This window comes from Doryrhamphus excisus, linkage group LG10 (assembly GCF_037039965.1).
Source record: "Doryrhamphus excisus strain RoL-2023G ecotype Guam linkage group LG10, RoL_Dexc_Guam_v1.1, whole genome shotgun sequence".
Taxonomy (NCBI): domain Eukaryota; kingdom Metazoa; phylum Chordata; class Actinopteri; order Syngnathiformes; family Syngnathidae; genus Doryrhamphus; species Doryrhamphus excisus.
In genome coordinates this window covers 20,494,399-20,506,909 of record NC_136366.1, presented here as the reverse complement: position 1 = coordinate 20,506,909, position 12,511 = coordinate 20,494,399, and the positions used below count along the sequence as shown (strand labels likewise).

General features: G+C 39.6%; 1 protein-coding gene across 8 annotated transcripts in view; it reads left to right on the top strand.

Annotated features, from left to right (window-relative positions):
* The first annotated feature begins 47 nt into the window (after positions 1 to 47).
* Positions 48 to 12,511, top strand: part of LOC131107364 (5-hydroxytryptamine receptor 4) — a 33,344-nt gene continuing 20,880 nt past the window's right edge. For 2 of the 8 annotated variants that reach the window (XR_013629316.1, XR_013629317.1), the window contains exons 1-4: positions 8,622 to 9,028; positions 9,107 to 9,271; positions 9,388 to 9,588; positions 9,654 to 9,807. Coding sequence is in view for 6 of the 8 variants with exons in the window: in XM_078794302.1 (XP_078650428.1) it covers positions 9,006 to 9,028; positions 9,107 to 9,271; positions 9,388 to 9,588; positions 9,654 to 9,807 (543 nt within the window). In the remaining 2 variants the exon portion in view is untranslated. Of the gene's footprint in view, positions 499 to 7,041; positions 7,114 to 7,276; positions 7,356 to 8,621; positions 9,029 to 9,106; positions 9,272 to 9,387; positions 9,589 to 9,653; positions 9,808 to 12,511 lie in introns of those variants that run through there. The other 6 variants (XM_058057375.2, XM_078794301.1, XM_078794302.1 and 3 more) reach the window with 6 other exon arrangements.

Here is a 12,511-nt window from a genome sequence, read left to right as displayed (position 1 = left end):
AATATGCATGTCCGCTCCAGCCTCTCATTTTTTTACAGTTTTAATCTTGCCTTCTGTAACGATCTGACCGGAAGGTACGGAATTCAATATGATTGCAGTTTTTACTTGCACTGCTAAAATGCTTCCATAGCTGAAATATATTTGGCTTTTTATGTCTGACCTTTATCTTCCATCCAACCATATTATATAAAACGACAACAAAGCATAAAATAGCATTTTGCGTTGACAAAGTTGACATTTGTTTACACTGGCAAAAATGGAAAACGAGTTGGTGCGCTGTTAAACGTCACTGCTTTATATGACCACTAGATGGCAGCATTGCTCCCCACACTCACCTTCCCTCTATTTTCGCTTTCTCTCTCGTCTCCGTCTGTCTCCTTCTTTCTGTGGCAGGATCCCACCTTCCGTTGGGCTGCAGGTTCTGGACAATCCAGCTGGAGTATGAGAGCATCTCAGCGCACCTGGACCGGAGGAACGGGTGCGAGGAGCCTGACACAGGTGAGCAACGCACACCGGCTTTCTTGGGGAGTTCTCCATAGAGGAAAGGCTTAGAGTGAGGAAGGAAACCATTTAAGTTTGAATGTGATGCATTGACAGATAGAACCCAATAGAAACGTCTTCTTTAAGCGGTACTCTGGCCTTGAAGGGGTTCTACGGGGTTAAGTGTGCATTAGGTCGACTCATTTTATATACATGTATGCTCAGAATGTTTAGTCAAGTAAAGCTTTGAGGGCATTATTAGTAAAATTCACTTTTTCCCAACCTAATTTTCCAAAAATCACACATTTATTTTGTTTTGGTTGTTTCTCATAATAATACAACTTTTATTATTATATTGCGATTTTATTGTCGTAAAATTGCAAAACAAAAATGTTCTTGTTAGAATTGAATTTTTTTTCCATGTCTGCTGTTTGTTTTGTGTTTTTTTTTAATTTAAAACTATTTAAACTCTCTTCTTGGAAATGAGTTCTCCAAATATTCTCACTTTTTTCCTCATAATATTTTAACTTTATTCCCATGCTACTATAACTTTTTCTGCCATCTAATTTTTCAACTTTTTTTGTTTTTCTAATAATGTTACATTAAGTTTTTTCTTTAATATTTGCTAAAATGATGTCATCTTTCCTCGCAGAGTTATTCTCCAGACATTTTCTCCTTAGATTCCAACTTTGTTCTCAATATTTTTTACTTTATTCTTTTAATATTACTGCAGATTTGTTGTTTTCTCGTTAAATTACATTTTTAGAATGTGCTGTGGGGCACAAATGGCTGCGGGGCCGCACGTTGGACAACCCTGTTCTACTTGTACGGCACAGGTGCTTATAAAAGAGCTGCGAGGTGTGTTCTATATTTGACATGCAGTTAGTAGACTGCTCTTAATTCCATTGGTGCACACATGAAGGCCTCTTCTTCTTCTTCTTCTTCTTGTCTTAAATTGAACTTACATTCATAAAGGTGTTCCATCATGCCGGGCTTGATCTTGAGCTGAACTTCTGCTGGTTCATGTGTGTCGTAAACGTGTTTGGATGGCTAACAAAGAGACACCAGTAGAGTCCCCTGATGTCGTTTGTTTGTTTTGTCAAACCACGTATGGTGTCATCTGTCACCTGCTAGCTGACATTTCATGGCTCTCGGTAGTGTGTCACTTTGTCGTTTCCAACCACACAAGGTACTGGTACTTTTGGTGATGAGGAAGTGTTTAAAAGTTCATGCAAGGTTCCATGAAGGCACAGATGGAGTCATAACCAGAAGCACTCGGTAGTTTGGCGTTGAAATAATGTTCTCTCGGCAGAGCAGTACACCCCCTGGACGCCCTTTTAGGATGAGAGAAAACTCATTTCAGCCGCTTGTACCCACGATCTCGTCCTTTTGGTCGCTACCCAAAACTCATGACCGTCGGTGAGGGTAGGAACGGAGAGCTTTGCATTTGGATTCAGATCCCTCTTCACCTCAAGGGACCGTTGCAGAGAGGATGCCGTACCAATTAGTTTGTTCAGAAGTGTTTTGAAAGTTATGGCGTCTTTGCAAGATTTGGCAAATATTTGTCAAAATGACATTCTCCTTGGGGGCTCCTGATGCGTTTGTGTTTCTTGTGATAACCAGTACTGTACCGATGTCTGCCCCGTTCACCTTCAAGGTGTGTCGATGTGTTTTAGATATTTGAGCAAACTAACAGCGCCTCATTCATGCCGTCACTCCAGGCTAGTGTAAACTGGGAAGTTTACTTTGGAACTAATTGGCAACACGGCATTAATTAATTCGCATGAAAGCGCCGCTGGTAGAAATATGGAAGTGTGAAGAAAAACCAACTAATAATTCTTTATACCAGGTTGATAGGATATTAGCGTGATAATGCAATCGACTAATCACGTCACATATGGAGGCTTTAACTATGTTTAGACTTGATAGTAATGCAACTACTCGTTGTATCACTTATAATAATTATAATAATAACAATACAAGCAGATCTGCTAGCATAAACACATTTTTTGTCCTCTGCACGCATTTTGACCCTTAAATAACTCAAATATTTTGACAATAAAGCCACTTTTTAAAATGTAGCCGCGCTTACTAACTAATGACACTTAACATCAAAATGAACATTAACGGCTACACGGAGGCTGAGTGGTTAGCGCTCAGGCCTCACGGCTGGGAGACCCATCTTTCATCAGAGAAAAAATGTTTGGTTCTACCTTTTTCCGTTCTTTAGTAATCGGCAGTAGAACATGTGGTCATTTTTACAGCATAAAATTCGCCGAACATAATCTCTTCTATTGTGCAGTTGCATCATCAGCTTTTTTTTGGCTTCTCACGTAAAAAAAAACATGAATATATAAATGTATAAATAAGGGGCTGCACGGCAGACTAATGGAGAGGAGTGGTGAAAAATGAATGAATGAATGACCATTAACAAAGAAAAAGTTTCATTTCATTTAAGACACATTTTTCCAGTGTGGAGAAATGTTACTTTTGGTCGCTTATTTTATAGCAACACATCAGTCCAAAGTAAAATACATGATGGCAGGATATACTGTATGTTCTATTTCCTGCAGTTGTGCATGTACTTTATGGTGGTGTGTGTGAGAGAGAGCATCATTATATTCCAGTCATTCCTATCCCACACACTGAGCTGGTCACTGTATTGTGTGACTAGCTCAACACGCTCAATTACCCCCTCACTCGTCATTACCTTCAGCCACTGAGCGAGTGCGGTGGAGCTCCAACCGTGCATGCATTTCCATGCCCGCGTGCTGTTGGAAGCGTGGAAAAGTCATTCCCCCTCCACAATAAGTAGCCGTGGCCTGTTGAATATGCAGTCCAATTTCATTGAAGGAATGTATTCATTCAATTTTCCGGTTGTACGGCAAGTTATTGTTATTCTTGACAGATGCTATTCATTTACTTTTAGTCTATGTTGACACAGCTACATTTCAGTAATATTGTTTTCGATGTGTCGCCAGCCACAGTTTGGTCACCTTGGTGTAGGTGTAGGACCTAACCCAGGGGTAGGCAAACTTTTTGACTCGCATTGATATGACAAAATTTACGGGGGGGGGGGGGTATTATTGTATCTGTAAAATTGTCATGCAATCTGCTATTATTATTTATTATTTTATATTTATATTTAAATATTTAAAAAATAATAAAATATTATAATAATTACAATAAAATTAAAATAATAATTATTATATTATTATGTAAAATATGCAAATATAACAATAATATTATATATAATTAATATAATAATTAGCATTAATATAATAATTATAACAATCATAATAGTTCTAATAATTATTATAATAATCAAATAATAATAATAATAATTATTATTATTATATTATGTGCTTGTGTCCCTTTTTTCAGGAGCACTTTGTAAACAACAGACCATGTCAAAAAAGGAAATTGATAAAACCATCAAAAGGTTGGCTCAGGCCATGATGCCAGGTTGTATGTTGAGTTTAAATGAAATACTTTGGAGCGATTGGGCGGGCCGTATTCAAACACTTGGCGGGCCGGATGTGGCCCCCGGGCCGTAGTTTGCCCACCCCTGACCTAACCGATGAGCCGATTTAATCAAAACAACAAGCTTCAGATTAACTGACTGAGAAAACAATTGTTAGCTACAGCAGCCCTATTTTTGATTGAGTTGTATTGTCTCGTGTACCTAATATATTGACCACTGATGTTTTTTTTTCCCACCTGTGGCCCACCTGTCTAAAAGCAGAGCACGGTCGACGCTATCAGACAGGAGAGGAACATAACAGTAATTAATGGATCACATTTTGACTGCTTTAATTTTAGCAGATGCCAAGATTAGCTTGAGAGATTTATATAGCCCAGGGAACATTCACTGAATTGCGAAATTCGAAAATCCCATCCCTCCGGAGAACACAATCCGTTGTACAGCCTCAGTGGGGGAGGGCACGGGCGGAAATCACTAATATGCCTCTTTATGTCAGCTGCCAAATATGGTCCTTAAGCTGGCTAAAGTGTCTCCAAATGTTGCATGCTTTTTCAGCTGCTTGTTACACAGGCATCGACTGTCCCGTTCGCACATCGTATGCGTGATGCTTATGTGGGCTCAAATACGCAACATCACCACCTCCACCCCGCGGCTTGTGTGCTGTGTTTTGGATTTCAAATCTATTTCCCAGCCAGCTGTAGACCTTTTGTGTAAGATAATGAATTTATTGGAATGTAAAATCTGTCCTGGCTTATATGGGCCAGTTGTCCACAGAGGATTGAGTTCAAAGCCACCGCTACCATTAGCATACTGACCCAACCCTCTTTTTTTTTTAATAGAGTCCCAAAAGGCACATGGAGGGTTTGAATTTCAAAATTTCACAAAAAGCTAAAATATAAATAACAATATTTGAGCCCTCCAGGAATGAAATAGCACCCCTATAGTCACCTTTACTCTCATATTACCCAATATAGAAGACATAACAACAGAAAATAAGGTATTTAAGACAGAAATAAGACTTGTGCTTGTGTGTGTTGCTGTAAATATGCTAGGGGGAGCTGAGTTGGGTGCGGACAGGAAGTGATGTATGGGGTTCAAAGTTGAGTTTTAGGGATTATTATGCCTGGTAATAATAATAATAATAATAAAAGTAATTCAAAACTGCAACAAACGTTTCGGTGATCAAGTCTGGTGCTTGTGTGTCTCATCAAACATTAACATAACATTACTGACTTAGTGACCAGTGTATGTAGAATAATACATATATATTTATAACATCTTTGAATGTGTCTTCTGAATGCCTTATATTTGTATTATAGTTCATCTAACAATACCTATGCAGAAAATGCTGAATATAGGCATGTTTTTGACGTATTTGTAATAATAAGCCAAATTGCAAGGTGGCGAGTAGTTACTGAGGGATAGAATGTTGAGCATGACACCACACGGTCTCCCCGGCAACCACATCAGAATATCCTCCACATCCAGAACGACACACACATGTCAGATCGCCGTTATGATTTCCTTCAATGGAACAATGGAGCTTGAGGTTGTGCAGGGGTGTCAAAACGGCAGCTCTTAATGTGGAGATGTTGCGGGGATGACTGGCCCTCGTCTGTTTGGTAATGGTGGGGTTTTTTGTGTTCCCCTGAGCTACGTCCAATTGAGAACATTCGGGGATGGATGACGAGGGAAGTTTACAAAAATGGCCATCAGTTCCAGACCGTGGCTGCCAGTTATTCACATATTGCTGTTATTAAAAAACATAACTTTCTCAGTGGTAGAGGAGTAGCGGTTACTGGCACACAAGCCTAGAGCGCCCTCCCATGGCTGTCACCGGCTGTGGAAGTTTAAATCATCTGATGAACAGCCTATATGAAGAGCTTGCAACCAAAAGGCGCTAAATCCATTTTGACTGATTTCGAGAAAATCAATGATTTTTAATTACGCACATATCAATCTATTTGGTCATCAAGTCTATATTGCAAATGAAAGAGCTATCAATATAGGTCATAAAAATGCATGCTATAAAAATCCTGCACACACCATGTATTTTATATATTTTTTTTAATTAATTTTTTTTTGGATTTAGCGCCTTTTGGCTGAAATGATGGATTTAGCGCCTTTTGGCTGAAATAAATTTGAAGTCACCAGTAGAGCGACACATGAAAAATAACAATTTGCAGACAATAATACAAATTTTATTATTGACTGCACCATGAAGGTGACAGTGACAAAAATCATCTCATTACAAACTCTTTACGTTGTATGTTTTTTAGTACAAGTAAAATAATGTTTCTCATGAAAGTTGGAGGTGTCAAGGTAGAGACATGCCTTTTATGGCGTAAAAAAAACTTCCATGTTACAGAATACTGTAAAAACACAATTTGTGTTCTCCTGAATTGCATAACATACTGTAACTATCATACGTGTACTTAATGTACACAAACAAAACAGGATGCGCACTGATACTGGCTTTCTGTATGTGCAATGATAATTGTATTCTTCTCTCTGATTGGTCAGATTATCAATAGATGGGAAACTTGGGCCAATCAGAATAAAGAATAAAGAAAGGGATTTAGCTCCTTTTGGTTGAAATCTGAAATGGAAATAGCGCCTTTTGGTTGAAAGCCTAAATTTCATATCACTTTTTTTCATATTTTTAAAAATGATTTCAAGACCAAAATATGTGATTTGGATACACATGACAGAGGTCTATTAAACTCATGAAAAACATGCAACTTAGTGAAAATTGGATTTAGCGCCTTTTGGTTGCAAGCTCTTCATATATTACTTACTCATATTCTTTTTGCATTTTGAAGCCCTACTTAGAAGCTCATTCAGATCCAAACGTGTACATTTTCAACCGGCATTAAAATTTTGGAGTAAAAATGCATCTTCCCACCACTGGAGACAGCAACGTATGACTTTAGCAAGTTCCAATGAAAAGAAGACAGACACAAACGTGTAGTATTTCAAACTCTTTCATGCTGATGATTCAATTTGATGCTATTTTTAAACAATTGTAGGATTTCTTTGAAGTGTTTTTCTCCTTTGAGGTCTCTTTTTATTTATTTTTTTTGGCTTCCGTCACCATTGCAGTGCTTCTTCATCTGGTCTGTCCTGGTCCAACCTCAGGGTTTCTGCATGTAAATACCTCTTTATATCCTAGTGTGTTATTGTGTATGATTTAATATGATAGTTAACTTGAAGAAATATGTTAGTAAAGCTCAATATATTCATTTAAAAAAGTGCATATGTGTATCAAGGGTGTGTAGTTAGCATGCAAACTAATACTTTCTATTCCTTCAGAAAGCGGTGGACTTCAAGAGAAACAAAAATGGGTCATAGATCTGTCATGTCGTTGACTGGCAACAAGTCATTGTGTCAAGTATGTATTTAAATAAGCTTATTAAACTGTGAGTGGATTTGATTTAGTCTCTGACTGCAAATCTAACATTTGAATAGGCGCCTGGCCACTATGAACGGGAAAAATTGAGGGGCCCCGAGGTCAAAAAGTGTAATGTAATGTACATAACACGGGCATGTCATGTGACTACAATGTGTGGAGCAAGAATTCTTCGACTGCTCTTGCTGCATAGACGGCATGAAAAAGACATTAAATGGAAGCCACAAGCCTTTTCTCTCTGGCAATGTAAACATGTTCCAAAAATAGGTCACCCGCTGTAAAACCTTCATTGCTGTCCTGTGCATTTTGCACATTTTGATCATTGAGAATTGTGTGTTTATTTATCACTGGCCTTGCAGGAGGTATGCACATAAGGCTCTTACTGATGTACGACTCCTCTATTGTAAGTCACTTTAACGATTAAAGGTGACGTTTAGATGTTCTGCAAGAGATTTTTTTTTAAAAAAAACAAAAGTACTTTACTGAACCTGCACCTGCATAACGAACTGATGTGACCTGTAATTGTAATTTGTAGAGTCAACGGGGGTGCGATTTTCTTCCGAATAAGGCAAAGGCTGTGTTGTAGTATTTGTAGGCCAAATGAGGACATGTCTTTCTCACGTCATTTTTTTTAAATGTCCGTTGCACATAAAATGTGTGAGCTGTGAAAAACACGTCTCCCACTTTGTATTAGATTGTCGTCAAGCTGTCGGGATGCGGATTGGGGGGGAGCAAATCTCTCATTTGGGATATTTTGTAGAGCTGTTCGATATCGGCTTTTAATATCGTCCGGCACTTCATTATCGATGCTGATGCAGATTTTTGTAATGCTTTTTTTCCTCTGATGCCTCACTAGCACTATCACTGCTCTGAGATGGCATTCCAATGACTGTCTCAAAACAACACATATACACCACATATACACATAATACAAAAATCTTTTTTTTTTTTACCTTTTTATTGTTAATTCGATTCCCAGAAAGGTTTTGAGGCCTTACAGTGTAAAACGTCATCCAGCAGCAGGGAAGAGGATAAATAAATGCGGTTCCATCTGCAGGAAGTAGGGATTGACAGGATCGCCGGCTGTCACTTTTAGAGGACTGTGTTGACACTTGAGTGCGATAACACCTCACTGTGGTCATAAAAATACACAGATGAAGTCGTAATAGGTGCTTAAAGCTGATAAGCCCCCACCCCCGCCGCTGTTGATACTCGACGAAAGACCGACTCAGAGCATGGCGTGAAAAACGTATCAAGGAACGGAGATTGGGATGTGATGATCACATGATGTGAGCGCGTACGAAGCACGTGGACAGGTCATGTTTCTGTACTTCCTCGTTCCCTCTTGGAGGTGTCACCTGCAGTATTTGGTCAACACGAGACAGGGAACGCCGCCACATAACTCATCTGTTTGTGCAGTAGACTGAAACTGGAATGTTTTGTCCCATTTAGGCATGCTGGAATTGCACCTGCAGGGATGAGTGAAGGTCACACCTCCAAAATTATTCTATTATATGACATTTCTGATGTCAAACAGCCATGATGTGGAGACTAAAGCGTCATGTTTTGACAGGGCAGCAGCATGGGGTGAAGAGGACTCTCCTCGGCTGACCTGAAGGCAGATGACCAGTGATGGCCACAGCATCACCTCGACTGTAAGTGCTTCACTCGGCTCTGCTCCATCAAAACTAAACCAAAACTTACATTGGATGTTTTATTTATTTTGTCGGTAGTTCGGTGGACAATGTGAAAAACACAGAACAGGAAGAAGAGCGTCAGGAGTTCCTGAGATCGCTGGAGAGCATCCTTCTCATCATCGTGCTGTCCATCATCATCATCATGACGGTGTTTGGAAACCTGCTGGTCATGGTGGCGCTCTGCAAGGATCGACATCTACGGTCGGTCTTTTTGACAAAAGCATCATTCAAACAAATGAATGGACAATTAAAATTGAATTGGCTTTTATTGAAAAACTATTCCAAGACTTTCCCTTTTTGTGTGTTTCTCATCCCAGGAAGAAAAAGACCAACTACTTCATTGTGTCGCTGGCTTTTGCCGACTTGTTAGTGGCGCTGGTGGTGATGCCCTTCGCCGCCATCGAGCTGACCACCGGCGTGTGGCAGTACGGTGAGATCTTCTGTCTGGTGCGAACGTCGCTGGATGTCCTGTTGACCACAGCATCCATTCTGCATCTCTGCTGCATTGCACTGGATAGGTGTGTGTGTATGTGTGTGTTGTGTGTGTGTGTGTGTTTAGGCTAAAATGCGGTGTGCCTTCCAGGTACTACGCTATCTGCTGCCAGCCGCTTGTGTACAGACACAAGATGACCCCGCTGAGAGTGGCGGCGATGCTCGGTGGCTGCTGGCTCATCCCGACATTCATTTCCTTCTTACCCATCATGCAAAGTTGGAACGCCATTGGCATCGAAGATATAGTAAGTCCACACTCACTTGGAACGCTCCACTGAGGACAAGATCATGAACTTACACATACACGCATATATGGGTCTCACGGTAGCCTAATGGTTAGCATTTTGGCCACAACACTACAGTAAAGTCTCGTTATATCGATATTCTCGGGAGTCGGAAAAAATACCGATATAACCGGACTATCCATATATCCGATCCTGCGCCGAACTGCATTAAAAGTGGGCGGATCTTTGATATGGCATGTAATTTTCTCCTTGAGTTCATGGATTGCGTATCTAGCATGCTTTTGTACTACAATACATTTTGTACTACAGTAAATAAAAATAAACTTACGCTGTAGTGATTACCGGTTACCGGGACATAATTCACCCCGGAACTATCGATAGGGAAGGTGTTGCCACCCGGAGGGGTAGGCGCGAGGGACGGGTGTTTTCCGCTGTGTGTGCTGCACTCTGGTGGTGGAAGTGTGAAAAATAAAGTTGACTGGAAGCAGCCGTTCGCCGTGTTCTTTTTTGGTATTGAAATCCTTAAGCAAAGATTGATTTAAGCTGCTTTTGTATCGATATAAGCAGACCAAATTGGCTGGCGGGAGATGAAAAGGGCATCGTAGTAACCGGATTATCATAATAACCGGGTATCGTACTAACGCAGCTAATTATATCATAAAAGACTAGAAATTTGCCGGGAAATGAAAATAGTATCGTAATAAGTAGTAATTCGTTATAACCGATATCGATATAACGAGACTTTACTGTATTTGGGCTGTATGTATGTATGTATATATCCTTATGAACATGTCTTTATTTTTAATGTCATATATTTAAATTGTTTTATCATTTATTTAAATTTTATCTTTTTTTAAATTATTAAGTATTATTAGTATTAGTAGTATTTTTAATTAATTAGTATTTCTGATGTATTTTATTTTTATAAAAAAAAATTGTATTATTTTTAAATCAATTATTTATGTATTTTATTTAATGGTATTTAATTATTTGGTTTTTTGGGGTTTTTTTTTGCATGGCCTTTGTCATTGATAACTGACTCAGTACTTGCTAGTCCAGAGTTTTGCACAGGTCTAAATGTAATGATCCTGAACTGCCCGCCCATCCATTCTCAGTGGACCACATCAGAGTTGTGATGTTTCATCTGCAGTCATATTCATCTGCGGGTTTATATTATATTTTAAAGAAAGGGCTCCCCCACTGCGTTTTGGAGAGGTTCATATGTGGTATAGTCCAGTCACTGTTAAAAGTCCAATCTTTTTTTTTAAAGAGTTGATAACGCTGTATTTGTTTAAATGTTTGTCTTCTTCTACGGCTGCTTCTCTGGGATGCGTACTCCTCACTGTTGCCCCCTGCAGAGTGTTGGAAGTATTGCATGAGTTATCATTATTTAGGTGATGTTTTGGTGACCAAATGAAAAGCTTTAGCAGGCCATCCTGAAGAGTCAGTTTATCCTCCCTTTAAAGAGGAATTTGTTCTTCCAGCGAGGGCAAACACAACAAAAAGCTCTCCGGCTTCCTAATATGTATGTTTCTAATAACATTCCCAATCCCTCCAACAATGACACGCTAATGCAGTGATCGCAAAACAATTTCATCCTCAGCGACGGCGGCACTCGGGCAGACATTTTCTGCTGGTGTGCCGGCGTTTTGTGGCCAGGTTTTTTCGGAGCTACCTTGAAATGAGCTGCATAAATCCCAGGGGGCATGACAGAGATGGACTTATTCATTCAGCCTGATTTAATGAAATACACATCTCTTTGCGCTCTCCCTAAGCTAGACTGCTTGCCAACAACGTACAGGATGTGTCAGAAAACGTGAACGTAGAATTAGGTCACATGTACTGTATCGCGTATTGAAGTGGATTCATTTGTGTGCCGTTCAAATCCCATGGGGAAACAATCAGTTCAGTTGTGGTGCATGCTTGCGTAACCTCATATTATTTTACTGTTAATGGTATAGATGCAAGTTTGCAGTATATGGCAGGATTTGTAATGTAAGAAAGGGGGGGTGTCACAAGATTTTTTTTATGATTTTTACACATATTTATTCATCATATTCTAATAATTCTTAGTAATATAAACATAGTAAGTACAGTAAAGTCTCGTTATAGCGATATTCTCGGGAGTCGGAAAAAATACCGATATAACCGGACTATCCATATATCCGATCCTGCGCCGAACTGCATTAAAAGTGGGCGGATCTTTGATATGGCATGTAATTTTCTCCTTGAGTTCATGGATTGCGTATCTAGCATGCTTTTGTACTACAATACATTTTGTACTACAGTAAATAAAAATAAACTTACGCTGTAGTGATTACCGGTTACCGGGACATAATTCACCCCGGAACATAATTCAGCCCGGAACTATCGATAGGGAAGGTGTTGCCACCCGGAGGGGTAGGCGCGAGGGACGGGTGTTTTCCGCTGTGTGTGCTGCACTCTGGTGGTGGAAGTGTGAAAAATAAAGTTGACTGGAAGCAGCCGTTCGCCGTGTTCTTTTTTGGTATTGAAATCCTTAAGCAAAGATTGATTTAAGCTGCTTTTGTATCGATATAAGCAGACCAAATTGGCTGGCGGGAGATGAAAAGGGCATCCTAGTAACCGGATTATCATAATAACCGTGTATCGTACTAACGGAGCTAATTATATCATAAAAGACTAGAAATTTGCCGGGAAATGAAAATAGTATCGTAATAAGTAG